We start from the raw sequence: 25,873 nt of genomic DNA, 5'->3' as shown, positions 1-25,873 counted from the left end.
ATAATGGTGAGCAGGAGGAGGCTCACGTGACCTGGTGTAATATGCTGCAGGCTGAACGAGAAGCACCCGAGTACAGCCTGATATACATCAGTGTTATCACACAAATACTTTAGAAACATTTTAGAAGATAAAAAGTTCAGAACTCTTTCTTTGGGGAACGATCTGTGCGTGCGTGTGTGTGTGAGTGCAGGCGTGTGTGTGTGTAGGTGTGTGAGTGTAGGTGTGTGAGTGGTGTTTGTGAGTGTAGGTGTCTGTCTGTGTGTGTGTGTGCGTGTGCGTGTGCGTGTGCGTGTGTGTGTGTGTGTGTGTGTGTGTGTGTAGCCCTCAGGGTGTGCATTGTAGCTCTCTCCAGGGTTCACAGGAAACCAACATGGTGCTCCCACTAGGACGTTTCTGCTCCCAACACCCCTGCTGTTGCTCTCCTCTCCTCTCCTCTCCTCTCCTCTCCTCTCCTCTCCTGCCCTCCCCTCCCCTCCCCTCCCCTCCTCTCCTCTCCTCTCCTCTCCTCTCCTCTCCTCTCCTGCCCTCCCCTCCCCTCCCCTCCCCTCCCCTCCCCTCTCCTCTCCTCTCCTCTCCTCTCCTCTCCTCTCTCCTCTCCCTCCCCTCCCCTCCCCTCTCCTCTCCTCCCCTCATTGAAACAGTGTCAGTAGTGAACATAATCATTTGTGCAACATGGTGAAATGTGTGGAGCGAGCAACATTGCTTTGGCGCTCGGGAAAAAAAACATTCCAAGTTTGGGGCAAAGCTGTAACGGTTGCTTATTTTCTGTTTTGTCAGAACCAATCCCCACCGGGACATCCTTTCTGGGTCATAATCACACAGACAAAACAAAATGTGCAAAGTAGACACGTCCCCCAGAGACGGGCGGGCGGGGGAGAGGGAGGGAGAGAGGGAGGGAGAGAGAGAGAGAGAGAGAGAGAGGTAGGGAGAGAGAGAGAGAGGGAGAGATGGCTCGTGACCAATGTTTAGCACTGTGTTATTTGGTCATATAGGTTAACCCATTCAATCCTATCTCTGTCATTTTAGATTTCTTTGGCTATTCAAAACTGGCAGATATACACACTCATAGTGTGGCACTGAGTGCCGCGCTATGAGCTTGTAGATCAGCTATTTTTGAAAATGTGTAATTTTCTTTGCAAATCTTTGAAGATTTTTTTTAAAGCAAACGTTTGCAAAATATTTTGTTCCAGGGACCCCCAGAAGCAACGATTTGAGTAACAAATGTTCGCTTTAAAAAATATATATATTCAAAGATGTGCACACATTTTCAAGATTTTTCAAAAATAGCAGATCTACAAGCTCATAGCGCGGCACTTGGTGCCGCGCTATGAGCTTGTAGATCTGCTATTTTTGAATAGCCCAAAGAAATCGAAAAAGCGACACAGGCGCGTTTCCCGGATTGAATGGGTTAATGTGTGCGCCGGGGGGACAAACGTCGCGTTGTCCCCTGGAATGGGCTTGAGCCATCAGCTAAGCTAATACCATATGTTCGGCTGTGCCGCGGCTCGTGGCGACGCCCGCCACAGCGTGCGTCTAATAGCTTCTATCTAGCCAACCCTGAAGACAAACTCCCGGCGGAGTAATAACTACATTTTGTTGCTGCGTCTACAACGTTAACGTGACAAAAAAAAGGGCTCCGTCTTCGTGACTGCGTGCGAATGCCTAACCAGAATACTTAAGACAGGTCTAGAATGAAGGCGATATACACGAAAAGCACGAAAACAGCTGATCTACAAGTGTGTCGTGCGTTGTGACTGATTGGGGAACCGTTGGTCTATGCAGCATGCCTCGTGCTCTGCATTTGGGTGTGCCCCATAATAGGACTCCTTCTTTCTTTGGTGTTTCTCCCAGGTGGGCATAGTTATATGCCTCAACGTGTCGCTTTGTAGATCTGCTATTTTCACTACTTAAAAAAAAAAGTTACATGTATTTTTTAAAGGAATTTAGATTTTTCTTTATGAATAATTGTGAGGAAAAAAAAACGAAATAATTAATTGAAAATCTTTTGAAATATATGTACATATTTTTTTTAAATAAGAAGTTAAAAAAAGGAATGTTTACCCATACAAATTGGTCCGTGACCCACAAATGGGTCCCGACCCACTGTTTCGGGAACCACTGCCTAAACTCAAAACCACGCCCACCTGGGTCGAAACACCAAAGAAAGAGGGAGCCCCGTGCCCATATAGACCAGTGATTCTGAAACTTTTTTCATTTCAAGGACGGAAGCTTACCATGCATTAGGCCACGGAACCAGATAACTCTGATAGTGTACCAAATGGAACCAGATGGACCAGTCAGGGTCCATTGGTACACTATCAGAGTTACCAGTCATTTAGCTGGGGACCCAATGGAACTCGCTCAAGGACCCCTGGGGGGTCTCCAGATAAGGACACTGATAAGGACAATGTGACTTCTCCATGCTCTGGCCTCTAAAGAAATGAGAATCCATCCTGGCTAACAGCACCCGCCCCCTGTACTGTACATAAGAGTTTCAGACCATTTCACTGCTAAACCGCGTTGGTAAATATGGCTTTAATTTTAGCAGTACTTAAACATAGAGTAATTATCTACTCTATGCTTTATATAATAAAATAATAAATGTTGTATTTTATTGCCTTGTTTTGTTTTTTTATATTGTGTAGAGTGGCATTGTGTATTAGTACAGCTTTTACAACTGCACAACCAATTGACCCTCTGGGGACAAATACTGTTCTACTCGACTTGACTTGAAGTCATCAAATATGTTATTTTTTCAATCTTGTATGTGTAAACAGTACAAGCCAATAGTACATTAGTGTGTTGCCAATCGGCTGCCTATAGGGGATTCTGTATCCCTGCTTCAGTGCTGAGACATTCTCTATTATGCTTAAAGGAGCACTTCATGCATTTTCAACCTTATCTTCGTATAATTGGTCCTCACTAATGCTCACCATACAATACTACTGTATAACAGCTCTACAATTTCCATCTACTCATTCTGCCTCTCAAAGGTGAGCTATGGACAGGTCCGAAACCTGCCTATACCAATGACATCATCGTTGATGGGGATTCCAAGCTAAGTTCTTGGAGAGTTAGCATGCTGAAATATAGAAGCCATTCTGTCTTTCTCGCATTAATAAAAACTAAAACAAAAAAAGTTTAAAATCTTGTTGGATATTACCAAACCTGCCTACCAATAATGAATTTATAATAATAATAATAATGAATTGCATTTTTATAGCGCTTTTCCAAGTTCTCAAAGTGCTTTACAATGGTTCATTCATTCATACAGGTGGGGGACATTGGGAGGTGAAGCGGCGAACAGTCGACGCCAGCGTCCCCACTTTTCCCACATTCATACACCAATGGTGGCAAGCTAGCGCCGACCGAATCATTGGAGGCCATTGGAGGCAATGTAGGGTTCAGTGTCTTGCCCAAGGACACTTCGACATGTGGACAGGAGGAGCCGGGATTCGAACCGCCGACCCACGGATCATTGGACGACCTGCTCTACCTCCTGAGCCACAGCCGACCAATGATGTCACTTATAGGCAAGTTTCTGAACTGTCCACAGCCCTCCTCTGAGACACAGGGCGAGTAGACCATCTTGTAATGAGCATAAGTGAGGACCAATTACCGTATATGAAGATAGGTTGAAAATGGTTCAAGTGGCCCTTTAATTTATAGACTGTCATACCTTGAAAATAGCCAATCTACAAGCTCACAACACGGCACAATGCGATGCCTTGTTGCGAGCTTGCAGATCGGCTATAGTCGACGGGCACCGCCGACCGTGCAACAAGTTATGAATCGGGCTTTTGATAAAAGTAGGCTAATATCATATTTCCAACGTTGGCTGCTGTGATCCAGCCAAACCACCAGGCTCTCTGTAGTGTAATGCCATCCAGATGAAGCTGTTTAAAGCCACGCTGCTTGCTTGAAGCTGTGGGGTCATAATCTGCGTAATCTGACATAAAGCCCTTTCCCAACAGATATAATCCAATTAGAAGAGAAAAAACTCACCCAGACATGACTCTGTGATAGTGGACTGAATGGGGTGGTGGTTGGGGGGGGGGGGGGGGTCAGGAGTGTGTGTGGATACATTGGAAATTAGGCTATTATCCCGTCTACTCCGCACACAAACGCACGCACGCACACAGGCACGCACACTCTCCCTTTGATGTCTTTGTCCCATCTTAAGCCACATTAGAAATTTCCAGCTGAACACATTTTTGCAAGAAAGAAAGACTACAGTACGTATCATTTCAAACACAAACAGAAGAGAATGACTCGTATTTTTTAAATTATTTGTTTTTGCCCCCCAGAGCCCTCGCAACTCCGTGCCAAAAATTACTTATACATGTAGGCTATGTAAATATTTCAATTTGTTTCTCGCTTTTGCTTAGATTGCTTAGCAAATACAGTTGTTTCAGGCCGTGGGGGTCGAAGATGAAATTGTTAAGATTGGAAAAAAGGGTTTTCCGGTGCTCCTCAAAGCCGGGGGCCCCCCAGGGGGGAGGTAAACCAAATTATTTTTCGTTTTGTTTTGCTAAGAGCTGGAAGTGGACTGTGTGTGCACTCTGAATCCCAGCATTTAGACACAAGGCACAAAACGGCAAGTGTTTCTAAGCTGCTGAGAGAGGGGAAACAAAGTTGTTGTGACACCGTCAGAACGAATGATGTGGGAATTGTCAGGAAATGTGCGTAACGTAATAGAATCCTCAGTGTTAATTCATCCATTTGGAACTCGGAGCGTGTGCTAACGCAAGGACCCGCAGCTTAACCCATTCAGACCGGGAATCTGTGTCATTTTGTATTTCTTTGGCTATTCAAAAATAGCAGATATACAAGCTCATAGCGCGGCACTGAGTGCCGCGCTACGAGCTTGTAGATCTGCTATTTTTGAAAAATCGTAAAAAAATCTGTACAAATCTTTGAATATATATATTTTTAAAGCGAAATTTTTACTCAAATCTTTGCTTCTGGAGGGTCCCTGGGACAGAATATTTTGAGATGGGGGTCCGCGGCCAAATACATAATTTTAGGGGTCCTTGACATACAAAGGTTTCAGAACCACTGCTTTAGAAACGTAGTTTTAAAAAAAAAAAAACTGTTAGGATTTAGAAGACATTTTGTAGAATCGGCCTCAGGTCTTAATGGATTCATATGCATTAGGCCACGGAACCCCATAACTCCGACTCCATTTGGTTTGGTTTGGTTGCATTTGGTTCGGTTTGGTTGCATTTGGTTCGGTTTGGTTGCATTTGGTTCGGTTTGGTTGCATTTGGTAGCATTTGTAAATTTAACAGTCAGGAGTTTGCTGTGTACATTGCGTCTATGAAACAATTACATACCCTGTATATTTGTGTATGTTGTCTCGCCAGAGGCCCCGTACATGTTTTCTAGTCTAAATCATTCCTCTCACTATCACACTATCACATGAGCGGAGCTTGTTACCGTCAATCTACGGCGCGTTATTGTGGCTTCACGGGGATTGTCAGCTATAAATGGCATCGAAAGGGATTTTAAATTCCACTGTTTGTGTGAAAACATGACATCTGGGATCGTTGAGGAGTTGAAGAATTAATTGAAACCCACATAGCAGCCACATGTCACTCTCAGCCGATAGTTTTTTTTTTTGATTGTCCTTATATGGACTAGTTGTGAGTTTTGACGACTCAGGCATGCACTTTAACCACTTAAACCTTAGCGTCCCTATTCTGAGGGCGAACATTCGGCTGAAATAGCCATTTGTACATTATGCTCTGAGTTAAATTAACACATTTTACTGTGTACCTCAACGCTGTTGTTGGTGAGGAAATGCTCTTCTTTACGGTCAGATGGCAGATCACAGGTGTTACCAACCCAGTCTGACCTGTGATACCAACCCTGTCCAACAAGGCTCTATGATACGTTTTAGAAGCATAAAACACAGTGTGTTCTGCACCCTGATGCATATCATGTCACTATCTAGAATCGGTTGCACATGGTGGTTTTATGGGTTGTAAATGAAATGACTTTGCTGCATATAAGGACCTACATAATATAGACTAGACTTGACCATATCATCACTATGCTGTAAAATCCTTAAGTGTTACTGAACTCATAATTAAAAATGGCTTATCTACAAGCTGACGTGGTTGTGATCTTGTGGAATCGGCCATTTTCGGCTAAAAGATTTGGTGTAGAAGGAAATACTAGCGGACCTAGTAAAGAGCCCCGGGGGACTCTGGTTGGTCAACTAAGTATACAGGGCTTAAAGTGGTTAACCACTGCTCCTGATCTATAATCCAACATCCATAACACTGCAGATGTTTTGTTCTGTAAATCAAGTGCTCACGCTTGAGATAGGTTTGTTTTTTACTTGAATTTGGAACATGCTGACCTTGGATCTGCCGTTAACCCATTAAGACCGGGAACGCATCTGTGTAACCACTTTAACCATTATTTTATAGTTATACTTTGGCTTTTCAAAAATAGCAGATATACACATTATATAACATTTGTGCAAATCTTTGAATAATTGTTTTCTTTTTTCACAACATTTTTCACTCAAATCTATGCTTTTGGGGGGATTCTACAAATGTCTTCTAAATCCTAACAGTAAAAAAAACAAAAAACGTATGTTGCTATAATCAGTGGTTCTCACACTTTTTCATGTCAAGGACCACCCAAAAATGTATTTGGCCGCGGACCCCCATCTCAAAATATTTTGTCCCCCCCCCCCCTCACAGAAGCAAAGATCTGAGTTAAAAATGTATATATATATATATTCAAAGCTCACACATTTTCACGATGTATTTAAAAAAAAATAGCAGATCTACAAGCTCGTAGCGCGGCACTCGGTGCCGCGCTATGAGCTTGTAGATCTGCTATTTTTTGAATAGCCCAAAGAAATCTAAAAATGACACACAGATGCGTTCCCGGTCTTAAGGGGTTAATGCTGGCAACATACAAGTGACTTTGGGTATATGTCTGTCTGTAGACTAATAGTGCTGGCATTTTGGCAGTCTTTGCACTCATCCATAAACTTGCTATTAGTGGCTTGTAAATTGCAGGGCTTTCAAACAGCTGTGTGCTGTAAGGAAGCCAGACTGTGCGGAGGAGGAGGAGAGCATCATCCTTGTGTCCTTGTGTCCTCGAGTCCTCACCATATGGAGGACCTCTAAAATAGTGAATCTTTACGCTGGGGAATAATTCATTAATGGTGGATTCAAAATAAAGCATGCTGCGCGCGTGTGCGTGTATATATGTGTGTGTGTGTGTGTGTGTGTGTGTGTGTGTGTGTGTGTGTGTGTGTGTGTGTGTGTGTGTGTGTGTGTGTGTGTGTGTGTGTGTGTGTGTGTGTGTGTGTGTGTGTGTGTGTGTGTGTGTGCGTGCGTGTGTGTGTGTGAGTGAGTGAGTGAGTGAGTGAGTGAGTGAGTGTGTGTGTGTGTGTGTATATGCGTGCGTGTTAAACACGATGCAGAGTAATGACTTCTATCTGTATCTAATTACGAACGCAGCACCATAGGACTGTACAAACACAGCTGCTACACACACACACACACACACACACAACACTCTTCTCGTCGCCATGTTCCCACAAACACATATGCACACATGTTTCTACACGGTTAAACATTCACAGATGAATCTCTGTAGTGTGTACACAAGTGTTTGCACAAACAAATGTTCAAAATGTGTGTAAATAGCATTAATGAGTGAGGGCAGGTCAGCAATGTGTGTGTGGGCTGGCTGAGGTGATGAGCCTATTACGTAACACACACAAACACATTTTAACCATTTATTTATGTCCACACAAAGGGGAGCATACAAGGACACAAATATTAAAAGGTGCAGTAAGATTACATTCACAAAATCATGGCATATGTCTTCATGATACCACTCAGTACTCTATGGGTGTAAGTAACAGTGTCTCAGCCATACTGTATGTGGCGGCTGCCAATTATAGCAGAGACAGCACAATACTTTGCCAGCCTTTTTGAGTCCTTTTTGGGCATCCAAATATAAAAACAAATAGTCTGCACCCATAGCCCAGCTCTGAGATGGTATGTAGAAGTGGCTGGTATTTAATGACCGTGGTCATAAAAGCTTCCTCTATAGGCTAGGGTCAAAGGTGCATGCTATCTCTAATGCAGACACTTCTCTGGACTCTTCATCAACTACGACAGCATCTGGTGTATTAGCTGTCAAAGATGTAAAAGAGGGGTTATCACAGAGATGAAACATGGACGGAATGACACGGGAACACGCACACGCACACACACACACACACACACACACACACACACACGACGTCCTCAATGTCCACAAACTTAAGTCTCCGAGCTCTTTCCTTGACATGCAGCGCAGCAATGAACTACACTGTAAAGTTCTGTCATGATGTGAGCATTAGGTCACATCAGTCTCTAGGCGTTCCTCCACACAGAGGAGTTGTACAGCGCGGCAGGCGTGTGATTTGGCCCTCGGACAAGAAGCATCACGAGACAAGACATTTAGGAGATGCATCTAAATGACCGGGGGCAGGACTAGGTAGTAGCGTTTTGCACGTATATGAGCTTCAGGCAGAACTACTGGTCAACCCAGTAAGTGTCCTACCCGAGACCACCTACAAGGCTCCAACCACTGCAGATGCACTAGTAGTTATATTGTATTAACACATCCACCGCCAAGGGCTAATCTCATAATGTACTCACCAGTGCCAAGGTTTTATTGTTGTTTTTTGTTTTTTTCAGGTCGCCATAGGCCCCGTTAAAATCCTTTAGATTGCGCGATCCACTGTTTGTAAACAACGGGCACATGTCCTGGTGTCTACTCGTCCAGACCGCGTGTCAAACGGAGCCGCCATGTTTGAGTTCTGACCGTTTATGTTAACATGGGAAATGCGAGGATGAAAAACTACATAGGTTTTACAGGGCTTTTAGTGTACGACTTAGAATGGAGGCCGACGGGAAACAAAAAACGGGATCGCACTTCCGGTCGACTTCTAGTGGTGTTACACTGAAAATGGTCCCCCTAGAAAATTGAAAAAAAAAAAAATTTGAAAAAAAGGAAAAAACACCCGGACCGTAGGACTACGGTTTTGGCGCTTAACAGTTGGATTTAACGGACCGTAGGACTACGTTCTTGGCGGTGGATGTGTTAAGATGCTCGAGTCCATTAAACATAAAATGTAAGGTGATAAAATGTGTATCACAATTATTATCGCAACCACAGTACAGAAGTCCTGACGTCACTCATGCAAACCCCTGGGTCGTGAAGTAATTTGGTGACGGGAGAAAATGGAGAATAACATTGGGTCATCTCTTAGAATCGTCTCATATAAGAATTGTGGTCCAAAAATAAACAAACTGTCTCTGCGATATCGTCACGGAGGTGGCTCTGTATCGTTTATGATAGTCAGTCACTTATATTTGATACAGTCTGTTTCTGGCGAAAGTTTAACTGATTCGGCGGTAAGTAACATTCTCTCACCAGCAGTTGATGCTTCATATCCATAAGGGTAAAACCGCCGGGGTCATTTGTTTATTTTTGGAACACTGTTCTTATTTGACGCGATATTAACCCATTAATACCTGGAACTGTGTAATTTTTTGATTTGAGCTAAAAAGCATTATTTTACACTTTAGGCTATTCAAAAATAGCAGATCTACAAGCTCATAGCGCGGCACCGAGTGCCGCGCTACGAGCTTGTATATCTGCTATTTTTGAAAAATCATGAAAATGTGTGCAAATCTTTGAACATAATATATTTTTCAAGCGAACATTTTAACTCAAATCTTTGCTTCTGGGGGTCCCTGGAACAAAATATTTTGATGGGGGTCCGCGGCCAAATACATATAATTTTGGGGGTCCTTGACATGAAAAAGATTGAGCACCACTGATATAGAAACATACGTTTTTCAGAAAACTGTTGAGATTTAGGAGACATGTACAGTAGAATCGGCTTCAGGTCTCAATGGGTTAAACACGTCTATGGGAATTCAGAATGGGGGGGAAAGAAACGCGACCCAGGTAGGATGCGTAAATTACGTCAGACTTCGGTGCTCTATAGCGTTCGGTGAACAAAACTTCATAATAATCAATAACTAAGAGTAAAATTGTACATGAAATAATGCATAGATAAAGAGTCTGAAGGTGGCGCTAGAGGAGTCCATGGGGTCACAGAATCCAGTAGGGTTCATTCAGCAATCTGCATGCAAAGTTTACATTATGCCCTCAGAGTGGCGCTATAGGGGCTACATCATGTTGTCATTCAAAATGATTAGAGTTCATCCTCCAGGAAGCATGAATGTGCTCAGCAAGTTTCATGGAAATCCACCCATTACATTGTGAGATATACTGTATATCGTGTGCAAGAGGAAATGTTGGCCAAATGGTGGCGCTAGAGGAAAAGAAGGCCATGTGGAAGGTCCTAAACGATGCATCTCAAAAACTACAAATGTTTTAGATACGTTGTTTGGGACCATCTTCTGTCTTTTCAGCTTTCCTACCGCCTGTCTCTCCTACACCGTCTCCCTCCCAGTAAGCAGCCTGGGATACATGAGAGAGGGCAGGGGGGACAGACCGCGAGGGAGGGTGAGAATGATGAGAGAGATAAGAGAGAAAGAGAGAGAGCAAAGAAGAATGAATGGGTGTGGGAGAGAGAGAGAGGAGTTTAGCTTTTATAATGAATGGATTCAGGGACAGAGCGCACGCACATGCACACGCACACACACACACACACACGCATCCTACAGTCACCCAACGCCTTGAGAAGAGAATACATAATGCCACAGAGAGTGACTGTAATCAACTCTGATAAATATTAATAAACATTATCATACACTCTAGGGTGGGAGGGAGACAGCCAAGAGAGAGAGAGAGAAGAAGAATAGAGATGTGTGCCTTTGTCCTTATTGTCTGTTATAGGAAGCTATTTTCACTCTGACGTCTTGCTTGTGTTTTTTTGCTAGAGACACACACACACACACACACACACACACACACACACACACACACACACACACACACACACACACACACACACACACACACACACACACACACACACACACACACCACTCTTCTCATTATCAGCCCATTTCCCTCTGTTTGCTTCCGTTGTTTAGCTCCTCTTTCTTTGGAGGGCAAGATAAGAGGCACGCACAGCCACCCACTCACTCACTCACCCACCCACCCCCCCCCCCCACACACACACACACACACACACACACACACACACACAAACACAAAGTGGCGACACGTAGTGAGCTTGTTGATCTGCCATTTAAACATTTTTGACATCTTTTTCATTTTCTTTACAATTTACGTTTACCGTGACATGCCCAGAACAGGGATACCAGGTTGAAAGTGGTTCAAACTTTGAACAACTTCAAAGTAATCAATACAATCTTGAAATCAATTTTTAAAAAGAATAGTTAACCAATAAAATAAAGGCAAAAATTGGTGGCTGTGTTAAAATTAAGATCACGGTCAAAAACGACTCCTACATTTCTGGTTTGACATTAGGGGTGAAAACGTTTCTGGTTTGACATTAGGGGCGAAATCACCAAGATTATGTTGAATTGTTGCAGAGGACGGAGTTCTGATTCTATTATTTAGCTGTAAAAGCTTTTGAGCCATCACTGTAAATCCTCGGAACATCCTTTGAGAATGGTTTAATCCCGAGGATTTATGAGCAGGTACAGTTGTGTATCATCTGCATAACAGAGGAAATTGATTGTTGTGTTTACAGAAAATGTGGCCTAATGGAAGAATTTTGAGTGAGAATAATATGGAATAGTCTCTCTGTTTCTCTCCCTCTCTCTCTCTCTCTCCCTCTCTCTTTCTCCCCCTCCAACCGCCCTCCACCCCCCTCTGTGAGTATGTGTGCGTACGTGAGTGTGCATGTGAGGCAGTTATCTTGTTGCGGATGCTGTGGTCGTAGTGATGTGTGGTGCTTTGCCACAGGGCTGCTGTGTGCAGCCGCCCACAGCCATGCAAGGTGACCCGTGACTACTGGACCTCCCTGGCACTGGCCCGGGCCTGCTGATGGCTCTAATTAGACCCATGGGCACTAGAGAGACAGCACCGCGGCCACCGGTCAGGAGCTACATGTACATGCCACGCCTCGCAATCACACAAACATTGTCTTCCTTGTTCGAATGGCCTCAAAATGCTTTGTGTTTCTCTGACAAAAGACATTGGTCCGTCCGTATGCACCGCTTAATCCATCAAAACAGGGAGAGCGTCAGCGTCATTTTAGATTTTTATGTTGGCTATTAAAAATAGCAGATGTACAAAATGTACTTGAGTAAAAGTACAAAAGTATTGGCATCAAAATGTACTTTAAGTACCAAAAGTTAAAGTACCAAAATGTTTGAAAATAGCAGATCTACAAGCTCACAACGCGTCGCGATGCGACGCGTTGTGAGCTTGTAGATCAGCTATTTTCAAATAGCCTAAAATAGGGCTAAAGTGGTTAATGTATGTTTTATAATGTAATATAATTTTTCTCTGCAAAGTAACTAGTAAAAGTTTTCAAATAACTGTAGGGGAGTAAAATACAACATTTGCCTCTGAGATGTAGTGGAGTAGAAGTAAAAGTACTGAAAATTGGAAAAGTAAAAGTAAAAGTACCTAAAAATAATACTTAAGTACAGTACTTGGGTAAATGTACTTAGTTACTTTACACCACTGGGGTGTGTGTGTGTGTGTGTGTGTGTGTGTGTGTGTGTGTGTGTGTGTGTGTGTGTGTGTGTGTGTGTGTGTGTGCGCGTGTGTGTGTGCACGTGCACGTGCACGTGCGTGCGTGCGTGAGGATGATATATTAATCAAGAGTTGCATCCCCAGGGACTGCTGACATCGTCCTTGATGGATCCAAGCAGCACAGCAGATGGCTGTAAAGGACAGTCGTGTAGCGTCGCTCTCATTAGCATAATTATTTTAATTCTGTGTACATTAAAACGTAGGGGTTTTACACGATCCTGCAGCTTGCCAGGGTGTGCTTACAGTGGGAGACGCACGCCACACTGCCACCTTGAATAAACCCCATACTGGCACCTACTGGGATGTTATTATGACACACACACAAGATTGAGTGGGTTGACCTATAGGAGGAAGAGTGACGATGTATAGTAGCTACTGAGAGAGAGAGAGAGAGAGAGAGAGAGAGAGAGAGAGAGAGAGAGAGAGAGAGAGAGAGAGAGAGAGAGAGAGAGAGAGAGAGAGAAGAGAAGAGAAGAGAGATTAAAGGAGAGCAGAAAAGAGAAGGAGAGGAAAGTAGAAGAGATGATATAGGAGGAGAGGAGGGGAGGTGTTGAGGAGAATGGGGTTAGCAAAGTAATAGCAGGGGTTTTAAGAATAACGGCTTTCAAGTGAGAAAGGAGAGAGTGAGAGAGAGAGAGAGAGAGAGAGAGAGAGAGAGAGAGAGAGAGAGAGAGAGAGAGAGAGAGGGCAGTCAAGAGATTTATAGCAGGTTGTTATGGAGCAGCAAGTGAATAACACAAGGTAAGACTGGGTGAATTATTCATCACAGCACAGCACTGCGTGTGTGTGTGTGTGTGTGTGTGTGTGTGTGTGTGTGTGTGCGTGTGCGTGTGCGTGTGCGTGTGCGTGTGCGTGTGCGTGTGCGTGTGTGTGTGTGTGTGTGTGCATGAGAGAAAGATGCTGAGGATGAATCGAAAATCGGAGAAAGTGACAGCAGCATGAATGAGTGGTGCAGATGAACACACACACACACACACACACACACACAGGTAGCGTTGTTGTCAAGCAGCTGCTCTCCTTTTATATAAATGAGAATTCATGACGTTTTTCTTAATGTCTGCCGCACAGTTTGAGAAGCCCTGATTGGACAGTGTCTGTTACCAACTAAAAGCAACACGTATAGGCTCACACACACACTTACACTACCACATATGCTTTTTCTCAGTATTTACACACACACACACACACACACACACACACACACACACACACACACACACACACACACACACACACACACACACACACACACACGCTCTATCTATCTACCTACGTACGTACGTACCTATCTATCTAATCTATGGACAGACAGACAAACAGACAGACACACAGACACACAGACAGACAGACAGACAGACAGACAGAGAGATATGTACACACACACACACACACACAACAGTATCGATCGATCGATAGACATACAAGTATATAATATATACATATACTGTATATCTACACATGCACACACGCACACCTCTGGTTCTCTGTCTCAGCAGGCTACTAAAGTGGAGTGCTGGACATTGTCCAGTACACTTTAAAATCCTGAGTATATTAAGTGGAACCAAAAGGTTCTTAATACACTCAGGATTTTACAGAATATGCGTCCCAAGCTGACAATGTGCTCCTGTTCAATATACTACAGTACGTGAACTGACTGTACCAAATATTCAGCACGGCTGCAGACTCGTCCCATAAAACAGCCCAGAGTACATAAACCTTGCTGAAAGATATTGATCCGCTATCGATCTTCCCAATTACATCCACTTTGGCCGCGTGGCCGAATGGGTGGAGACAACCAGAGGGATTCTTATACCTGGAGACCTTTAAAATGAGTGTTTTTTTTATGTCAAGGACCCCCAAATTGTGTTTTTGCCGCGGACCCCATCTGAAAAGATGTGCCAAACTTATTCACAATTTTGAAGAATTCTTTGGAAATAGTATAAACATTGGTTAAAATAGTTATACTGATTTTGAGGCTATGTATTGAAAAATGTTGTCTGGAACCACCTCAAGGTCCGCAGACCCCAGTTTGAGAACCACTGTTTTTTTTAAATGACACACAGTCTCCAGGTTCCATTGTGGAAAGTCATGTCACATCTGACCCATCTTCATTCATTGACAGAAACGTAGCCACCTCAAGCGAGCGTGAAACCACTTTTGTGACCTTGAGAATTTGCTTTGGCGATTGCGTTCAGCTTTTCTTATATCAGTATGTCCGCCTGTGTGTGTGTGCGTGCGTGTTTGTGTCCGCCCCCCCCCGCTCTTGCCCAAAAATGGAGATCCAAACTGAAGTCCTCGATAACATCAACATGACGTCATCAATATCTGATCATTTTGAAGTGTTAAGTGGTCAGATGGGAAAGCTTTCAAGATTTTCAACATGGGCCCTGACCCAGAAAAGGTTGAGAACCAACAGCCCTTAACCCATTAAGGCCTGAGTCCAATTCTTAAAATGTTTTCTAAATCCTAACAGATTTTCAAAAAAAAACATTTTTTTTTACGATTTTCCAAAAATAGCAGATATACAAGCTCATAGCGCGCGGCACTCGGTGCCGCGCTATGAGCTTGTATATCTGCTATTTTTGAATAGCCAAAGAAACCTAAAGTGATACAGATGCCTTCCAGGTCTAAATGGGTTAAAGTCTTTGGATTTGGTTCTGCGATGCATTTCTACTGAACTCTCTTAATTGTTTCCACCCAGTTTTAAACAACCAAAGCTGTGAGGTTTGCCCTCAGTCTCTGTTGAGCAAAGAGTTTAAAGGCTGACTTGTGAGTGGAATACACTTCTGCACGAGCCACACACGCACTCACTCACGCACGAGATCAGCGTTTTCCCTGCAAACGTTTTCCTGGCAACGATTAAAAGGTCATTCTCACAGCATTTAGCCTTCACCGGCTTACTCAACGGTTAACACACACTCACACACCTACTAAAACACTACTCTTATCATCATCATCATCATCACCACCATCATCACTACACTAAAGCAGTGATTCTCAACCTTTTTAATTTCAAGGACCCACAGTTTTATATGCATTAGGCCACGGACGGCCACTTCATACCATTTTGTCATCTCTGGGACCCAAATTTAGAATTTAACCCTGTAGACAGTGGTGGAAAGTAACTACGGTAAGTACATTTACTTAAGTACTGTACAATTTTGAGGTATTTGTACTTTACTTGAGTATTTCCAATTTCCAATACTTTTAATTCTACTCCACTACAAGGCAAATATTGTACTTTTACTCCACTACAATTATTTGAAAACTTTAGTTACTAGTTACTTTTCAGATATAAATTATGATATTATGAAACATACATTAACCACTTTAGTCCCATTTTATACCTAGGCTATTTGAAAATAGCAGATCTACAAGCTCACAACGCGTCGCAGCGCGACGCGTTGTGAGCTTGTAGATCTGCTATTTTCAAACATTTTAGTACTTTTACTTTTGGTACTTTAAGTACATTTTGATGCCAATACTTTTGTACTTTTACTCAAGTAAATTTTTAATTCCGAACTTTTACTTGCAACGGAGTACTTCTACATTGCAGTATCGATACTTTTACTTAAGTAAACAAATTGAGTACTTTTTCCACCACTGCCTGTTGAGCGTACAAATGGAACACAGTACAGTAAAGGGTCCGTTCGGTTCCATTCTGTACCCGCTCAGATAAACCCGTAAACTGCTCCAAGGACCCCCCAGGAGGTCCCCGGACCTCACGTTGAGAACCAACCGCGCTACGGCAACGGGGAATTAGTGGATTAATCTGTTAGTCCTTGGTCTCTCCTCAGTAGACTGTTTCTGCGCACGCAGACAAAGGTCAAGCTGAACTCATTATCCAGTGGGGATGGAGGGTAAAAACAAACCCTGTGGGTTTGTTTGTATTTTTGGAAACCAATGACATTTTGTCCAGGGTGCTGCTTAAGCCCAGGGTGAGGTGATGACGCCCTTCAAAAGAGGGTCGTTGTCTTATTGGTTGTCGTCACTGGAAACCGTGTAATGTTCATATGTAAAAAAAAAAAAGATTTTAATGCCCTACTTCATCGTATGACAGTGTCGCACAATAGTAGCGAAAATAGACGATCTACAATGTACTTTTGCTATTTTTGTTTTTTTTTGCATGTGAAAGTGAAAATCGCTACTGTAAGTGTGTCTGTGTGTTTTATAAGTATTTAGCCAATGAAACGTATTAATAAGAGCTTGTGACTAAATAATAACTACGTTGGATCCATCTATTGAAAGTTATTTCAACCCCGACAGCGACGATATGCATGTATAGCGCAGTGTTAAACCCAAGTGAGTTTAGGATTAATCACCACTTAACTAATACATGACTCCTCCCAGAAGGCCCGCCAGTGAGTCAGAGAGAGAGAATTTGGACCAAAAGAAAAGAAAGTGGAAGAGTGTGATGATGATGATGATGTCAGAGACTTAAAGGGACATTTCACTTTAGAAAAGGGAGGCTGCTGAGCAAGAGCAGTGTGCGGGATTTTTCGTTCAAGAAAATATTTTGTTCACGTTTGCTTCACTTTAGAAAAGGGGTCATTTTCACCTCCTCTCTGGTGTTTGCCCCACCCAGAGAGATTTTAAGTTGCATTTAGTTATTTAATTATGTTAATTCATTAGACAGTTTGATTAGTTTGGTTACCTGTTGCAGCATCATTCATCATTATGACCACACTCAATTGAATTCCCCATTAACCCATTAAGATTTTTAGATTTGAGCTAAAAAGCATTATTTTACACTTTGGGCTATTCAAAAATAGCAGATATACAAGCTCATAGCGCGGCACCGAGTGCCGCGCTACGAGCTTGTAGATCTGCTATTTTTGAAAATTCGTGAAAATGTGTGCAAATCTTTGAATATATATATTTTCAAAGCGAACATTTTTAACTCAAATCTTTGCTTCTGGGGGGTCCCTGGAACAAAATATTTTGATGGGGGTCCGCGGCCAAATTCATATCATTTTGGGGGTCCTTGACATGAAAAAGATTGAGCACCACTGATATAGCAACATAGGTTTTTCAGAAAACTGTTGGGATTTAGGAGACACGTAGAATCGGCTTCAAGGCCTCTATGGGTTAAAAAAACGGTGGAGTTGCTTACCGAGTTGATGCAGGCCAGCTCCTTGTTGAGGAGCCAGGGCAAGGAGAGCCGGCCCTCGCCCTTGTAGCAGGACTGGATCCTATCCTTAATCCTCTCCTTGATCTTCCTCAGCGTGAACAGACACAGGGCCGTCTCCTTGGGAGGCTTGTCCCGGTTCTTCTGGCCCTGGGCGAACACGGCGAACAGCACCTCCTCGTGCTCCCGGAGGCCCAGGGCCCGCGCCAGACGGGCGCCGGGCCGGGCCAGGTAGGCGTCCTGGACCAGGCGGTACTCCACGCCGTCCTCGGCGGTGCAGCCCACGGGGAACTCCACGTACGAGTAGAACTTGGGGTCGTCCACGCACAGCCGCACGATCTTGGAGGTGAAGAACCGCTCGCCGCCGCCGGAGTCGGGCGACGTCAGCTGCGTGTCGAGCTGCAGCGTGAGGTAGTAGACGAACTGCTCGCTGTGGAAGCCGTACACGTAGTAGATGTCGAACGCCGGGAACTTGGACAGCGTGTCCGACGGGATCTTGAGCTGCGACGACACGAACTCGTCCTGGTACACGAAGCTGAACATCTCGGCGTTCTCCTCGTTGGACGTGAGCCGGCGGCTGGACAGCGTGGGGAAGTACTCGGACTTGCCCTCGATGGGCGTGCCCACGAAGAGCTTGCCGCCGCCGCCGCCCGGACCCCCGAAGAGGTCCGGCGGGATCACCACGCCGGACATGGTGCCCGCCTCGGCCACGCCGGACAGGTAGTGCTCCTTGCGGTGGTGCGGCTCGCCCAGCTTGAAGAGGTCGTCGAGACGCAGGAACTGGCAGATGCCCTGGGACGTGCTGCCGCACGCGATCAGCCGGTTGTGCCCGGCGTCCAGCAGCAGCAGCTTGTTGACGTTGGCGGTCTGCGACAGCTCCAGCGGGCACGACTGGACGCCCGGCGGCGGGTAGCAGCGGGGGTTGTCGGCCACGGGGCCCGTCACGTGGCTCCGGAGCTTGGTCAGGTTCTCCGAGAGCTTGTAGATCCAGTTGACGGCGCCGAGGTAGACCTCGCCGCTGCGGTTGTGGACCGCCAGGTGCGTGAGGCCCCCCTCCGGCGGGGAGAAGGAGAGGAACGTCGCCGGGGACGGCGGCAGCGGCGAGGGGGGCGGGGGAGGGGTGGCCGTCAGGGAGAGGGGGAGGAGGAGGAGAGGGAGGAGGAGAGGGAGGAGGAAGGGCGGGAGGGGGCGGGAGGGCATGGCGGTTAAGGAGGGGAGGGGAGGAGCGGATGGGGTGTGTGTTTATGTGTGTGTGCGTGTGTGTGTATGTTAGTGTGCAGACAGTCTGGAGCGCCGCAGGCCACCGGGGTTCCAGAGGGACAACGAGAAGGCCACCAAAACGCGATGCTCCTCGCTCGTCTTGTATTTGTGCGTCTTTTCCCCCGCTGAGGTTTATAACGTCATCCCCTGCAGCCTCCTATAGCAGCTCTGCAACACACACACACACACACACACACACACACACACACACAGAGAGAGAGAGAGAGACAAGGGGAGAAGATTATTAGAACCATTTACCAAGTCAGAGACATAATCGTCGATATTCTGGTGGAATTATTGCGAGTCATTTTAAAGATTTGATGGCAAAAAAAGAGAAAGGGAAGCGCCTTGGTTTGTTTGTTTCAAAATAACAAAGTTGCTGAGCTGTGGTTCATTCAATGTCGTCTCTCTTAAATCCCCAAAAACTAATTTGGGCTCCGTGGCTTCTGGTTTATTGACCAGCAGTGACGGCAGAGTGCATCTTTTAGACATCATTCCTTTACCTATTGATTGTCTGGAAGTGTAAAAGAAACACACACACACACAGAGTATTCAACGTGTCGTGCACCAGCATACATAATGTGAGTGAACACACACACACACACACACACACACACACACACACACACACACACACACACACACACACACACACACACACACACACACACACACACACACACACACACACACACACACACACACACACACACACACACACACACACACACACACACACACACACACACACACACACACACAGTAGTGAGCAGGTAAACATCCATACATTAACAGTAAGGCTGCAGGGAGAATCCTGAGATATTTGCTAGAGAAACAGAACACATTCTATCAATACCAACTCAGAGAGAGAATTTTAGCAAAATCTATAGTAATGATTACTAGCAGAATATAGAGCTTTACGTTTTTAATAGAAAACTTTTGTTTCTTTCTTTTTTTTTACAAAAACATATCACTTACACTCTAATGTAACTTTTATGCCAATAAAGAATGTTGCATTGATCAGAGAGAGAGAGAGAGAGAGAGAGAGAGAGAGAGAGAGAGAGAGAGATGCCAAATCTCATTGTAAGCACTAATGGACTTTGACGTCCCTGATAAGGGTTCCTCGTCCAGCTGTGAAATAAATCTGTGTACGAGGTCTTTCTCGCACACTTTCCTGGGGCCCTCGTGCACTTCATGTTGGTCTGTGTGTGTGTGTCGCCGCAGGCTTCGCTCGAAGCGCTAGCCCACAATTCATAGCTTTGCCATATTAAAACCGGAGGATGACAAGCGAAGGCCAGAAGTGTTGTTAAAATAAAAATAAACAAAACGCGGAAGGAGGACGTTTACGTGCACAAACAAACACACAGCTCACTAGAGATTCATACCGCTTTCAAGAAATAATTCACTCAGAATGGAAAGATGCATAAATAAAAAAAAACGATTAAGAAAGTAACTAAGTCTTGGACGGCTAAGACCAAACCGACCGATTAATCGACCATTAGGGTACGTCCCTAGTAATGTGATGTCATCTGACTCATCTCAAATGTATTATGACACAGAGAGAGAGAGAGAGAGAGAGAGAGAGAGCAAGAGAGAGAGAGAGAGAGATTGAGATTAAGGTGAGATGGGGTGAGAGGGGGTGGAAACAGAGAGAAACAGAGAGAAGAGAGAGAGAGAGAGAGAGAGAGAGAGAGAGAGAGAGAGAGAGAGAGAGAGAGAGAGAGAGAGAGATGAAATGGGAAAGAGGGAGGGAGAGCTACTCTGCCTGGCATCAAACCAACAGAGAGAGAGAAGAGAGAGAGAGAGAGGGAGAGAGAGAGAGATGGAGAGAGAGAGAGATGGAGAGATGGAGAGATGGAGGGCGGAGGAACAGAGCAAATCACTTTCACACCAAGTCAATGTCAGCCACAAAGTGATGACTGCAGTGTAACACTTCATACTTCATACTGCAGCACTCACTCGCCTTACAGGGAGGAGGGAGAGCCATCCGTCATCACAGCGCCCCCCGCTGTTTACGCACAAAACAACGGGTTAACAATTAACTGGATCTAATGCGGCGGTTATCAAACCTTTTCATTTCAGGTTGGTAGCCCCCCCCCCTACAACTGAGAGTTACACACCTGTAAGGGTCCATTTGGAACCCTCTCGACCAACCCTGAGGGTCCCTGGATGCACTGATCTTAACGCACGTTACAGGTTATACCCCATTTTCAGTTTCATTGTTGTTTGAAACTGAAAGTGCGCCACAATCAGGGTTGCCAGATCTGCATATTATAATTTCCCGGCAAGATCTTATTTGAAAATAGCCGATCTACAAGCTCACAGATCTACAAGCTTGTAGATCTGCTATTTTCAAATAGCTGATGTATATGTTTAAAGTGCTCATGTGGCCCATAGTCGTTTCTTTTGGGCTGGTTTTCCTAGACCTGGTTGCTTGTTTCTCTCACAAAATCTGGCAACAGTGGCCACAATGTGACGCGTTGTGAGCTTGTAGATCGGCTATTTTTTGGTGCATGACACTGCTGTGCAACCGAGTATGAATCAAAGCTTAAGGGGGAGTTTTGTCATTGCCAACGTCACAAAAATGCTCTCTCAGGGTGGGACAATGTCGGGTCTCTGCTCTATATGCAAAGTGTGTTGAGACAACTTGTCGTGATTTGGCACTATAATAAAATTCTATTGAATTGACTAATCGAGAAGCATTATTATTTTTTATTTTTTTTATCAACAAATTGACGCGTACAAATTCTAACTGCTGACTAAACTCCTGTTCTCGCCGCCGCGCTGTGAGCTTGTAGATCAGCTACGTTCACACCAGAATAGGGATCAAGTGATTAAAGAGAACAGATAACGTTTCCTTTATATTGTTAGATAGATGATACAATAAAAAGAGAAGAATATGGAATGAACCATTCATTCAAATTATGTCTGGCATAATTGGCCAGCCCTAATACGAGGCATAAACATGATACATGTATAGAAAGTAAACTCTTCTCTCCTCTTTTCCTCTCTCGGTCTCTCTCTTCTCTAAATTCACTCCATCTTTCTGCATCTCTGACGCTGCCATTTGCTTTCTCTTCCCTCTCTCTCTGCCAGCTTGTCTAAGTATCTGTCTCTTCCTCTCCTTTTTGTTCCGTCTCGTCCCCATAACCTCTCTCTCTCTCCCTCTGTGACACTTGAGTTGGAGTCAATAGTGTCTTTCATCTTGAGTTCAGCCATGATTACACATGGCCAGATGACTGTGCTGTTGTCTGTCCCAGCAGGACAATCCAGCCACTGTCCACACAAACACACGCGCGCGCACGCACACGCACACACACACACACACACACACACACACACACACACACACACACACACACACACACACACACACACACACGCATAGACATTACGCATAAGCACAGACATTTCCCCATACACACATGCATACAGATGCACAAGCACATACAATCAAACACACAGACACACACACACACACACACACAAAATTGCATCCAATTACACAGACACATGGTCACACCCGAACACAACACAAGTATACCACCACACATTTACATGCACAATGCACACACAAGCACACATTTGCACGTACAGTATACAATATTCAGCCACACATGCCACAGCCCACTTACACACACACACACACACATAATCACACTCCCACACAAACTGTATGTCATGTTCATATACACAGACTAGTGAATTACAGACAAGACTTTACCATGCCTCCTCACACACACATATCACTGCCTACACACACGCACACACACGCACACACACACACACACACACACACACACACACACACACACACACACACGCGCACACACACTGTACAATGTCTCTATTTTTGCCTCTCTATCTTTCTATCTCGCAGCTCTATAAATAAGCAGAAGTTAAAGTTATACAATGCAGAATCCCAAATAACGATTTTTAGCAACCTCTGCTGGTCACTACCGTCACTGCATACAATTTCCGTAATCCTCGATTACCCAGAATTCCATTCGTTTTCACCGGAAGCCGGAAGCGTTTCAAAAAGCGATCTTTTAATTGTTTTATACTATCTACGGATCGTTTCTCTTAGCCAGTGGAGCATTAGTTACCATGAGCTGTGCTTTCTTTTTCTGTTATTTTTCGATCTTCTAATCCTACATTCTCTTAACATCAGCGTGAGGTTCCTTTTAGTTATTACCGCGATAGTTCCTGGCCAAACAGGAAACCGTTGCGGTAGTTCCTGGGGACGTCGGCCACGACGTCATGACGTTGGCCAGGAACGTCATTTCCCCGGGAAAGTCCCCCCAGTCCACATTCAATAGAAAATATATAAATAAAAGGCTTCCGGGGGTGAAATTCATGGAGTGGGTGTTGTGAAACTTTTGCCACTCACAAAAGATATACAATTTAACTTTAGTTTTGTTGAAAACGTTACCTAGTATTACTTTAAATGAGACCTGAGGCGATTCTTTAAAAAAATCTAAATCTCAACAGTTTTTTGAAAAAAATCTGGAAAATATTTTTTCAAGATTTTTCAAAAATAGCAGATCTGCAAGCTCGTAGCGCGGCACTCGGTGCCGCGCTACGAGCTTGTAGATCTGCTATTTTTGAATAGCCCAAAGAAATCTTAAAATGAGACGCAGATGCGTCCCCGGTCTTAATGGGTTAACAGAGGATACACTACACACATATGTACAGTGTGAAGTCTGTCCATCTATGTATCCCTGCAGGCATGCATGTACTGTACGTATATGCATGTGATGTATTTAAGTATGTACGTATGAATGCACGCATGTATATCTATCACGTATCTCGAGAACCATTCTTCCGTTTGACTTCACACTTGGCTGGTGCATTGCTTAGGACCCCAGTAGGCGCAGTGTCACGTTTGTATTGTTTAGGACATTGGTTCTCAAAGTGGTCCTTGGGGGGGGATACCAGGGGGTCCCCCAGCTAAATTAGTTACGGTCACAATCATTTTAACCCCTTTATCCGTATTTTACACTTTGCCTATTCAGAAATAGCAGATCTACAAGCTCATAGCCGCGTGAAATCGTGAAACTTTGTGCAAATCCTTTAATATATTTTTTTTTAAAGTGCAAACATTTTGAGATGGGGGTCCGCAGCCAAATACATATCATTTTGGGGGTCCTTGACATGAAAAAGTTTGAGAACCACTGGTTAGGACCCCAGTATAAGTGCAGTGTCACGTTTGAAGTGGATGGGATGAGTGGTCCTCCTGAATGCTGCAGTTCTCCACAACACTGCAAGCAAGCAGCACTTCCAGAGCCCAGGCAATAGTCCCTCTACGAAACGGGCACTCACTGTCTCTCAACAGGCACGCACCCACCCCAACCATGCTACAAGGAGCAATACCAGGAGCAAACAATAGGTCTGTTTTTGATTGATTGATTGATTGATTGATTGATTGAGAGATCGATCGATTTAATTTGGTAAGAGCATAGAAAATAGCACATTAGCACGTCATGACTATCATCGTGAAGTGGACTGTCATCACCGAGGATAATTCAAGAATGAAAATAAAAACTCCCGATGGCTTAATTCCATTGGTCACTGGACATAGAAACACCCTACACCATAAAACAACATGACAGTGCAACAACAACAAAAATATTGTAAAAATACTGTAAAACATGTAAAAAAAAAAAATTAAAAAAAAGATGCCATGACCAAATATATTTTTGTATTTTAATTAAGTACATAATGATACATTAAAATTAACCTAGTTTGACTGCATTTGTTATTTAAGGGCTCTTTTAAAGGGAATCATGGAAAACCCTTGATTTTGTTTCCTCTGTCAGTTTGTTCCACTGTTCCGAACAGGCATGCCCCAAACGGGCACTGCATTAGTGGCTATTAAATATGAATGACATGTGAGTGGATACATACACTCCTGGGACATGATATTTACTTTATAACACACACGCACGCACACACACATGCTGCACGCACGCACGTGCGCGCACACTTTGTTTACCTGTGTGCCTGCATCCTGTATCCATACATCAATGTTTACCAACTAAATATAAACATGTCCGGGTACACTGAACTCAACATAATATACATTATGTACACCAGCGATTCTGGCCCACTAGTGGGCTGTGAGGATATTGCAAGTGGGTCCCCAAATAAACACTTAACCCTTTAAATCCGGTGGACGCATCTCTGTCATTTTAGATGTCTTTAAAAAATAGAGTGCCGCACCATGGGCTTGTAGATCTGCTATTTTTTAATAGCCAAATAAATCAAAAAATGACAGAGATGCGTCCCCTGGATTGAATGGGTTAAAGGAGTAGTTCACCCCCCAAAAAAAGTGACTTATATTCTATCAATTACACACCCCATGCCAATGATTTGATGACCGACGGACGCTCAAAGAGTCTCCATTGAGTCTCCTACTGGAGACTCCACACACAGGTCATCAAATTATTGGCCGAGGAATGCGGCAAAAAACAAAAAAAAATCTCCATGAATTCAAGGCTTCATGGAGCGTGTAATTGATAGAAAATAAGCCATTTCCGGTGAACTACTCCTTTAAGATTGTAAGGATAATGCAACATATGGCTTTTTTTTTTTTAAACCTGCACACACGTACACACTGTGTAAACACACTTACTGTATACACACACACACAACACACTCTCTAAACACACTCTTTGACTAAAACACTGTCTAACAAATACACTTGAAAAATGCATCTTAGTCTACTTTGTATTTTTAACATCGTTTCTT

At 44.1% G+C, this 25,873-nt stretch overlaps 2 protein-coding genes across 2 annotated transcripts in view; both read right to left on the bottom strand.

Annotated features, from left to right (window-relative positions):
* Positions 1-19,063, bottom strand: part of LOC308096548 (plexin-A1-like) — a gene marked incomplete at its 5' end in the record, with an annotated part of 336,263 nt that extends 317,200 nt beyond the window's left edge. Inside the window, one exon of the mRNA XM_080443965.1 lies at positions 17,849-19,063. Within this exon, the coding sequence (XP_080300091.1) occupies positions 17,849-19,063 (1,215 nt within the window). The remainder of the gene's footprint in view (positions 1-17,848) is intronic.
* Positions 1-25,873, bottom strand: part of LOC308096864 (solute carrier family 41 member 3-like) — a 511,014-nt gene that overhangs the window by 123,855 nt on the left and 361,286 nt on the right. The gene's annotated exons all lie outside the window — the stretch shown is intronic.

The sequence above is a fragment of the Gymnoscopelus braueri genome (assembly GCF_963280865.1).
Source record: "Gymnoscopelus braueri genome assembly, chromosome: 12".
Taxonomy (NCBI): Eukaryota; Metazoa; Chordata; class Actinopteri; order Myctophiformes; family Myctophidae; genus Gymnoscopelus; species Gymnoscopelus braueri.
This window is presented reverse-complemented; position numbering and strand designations above follow the sequence as displayed.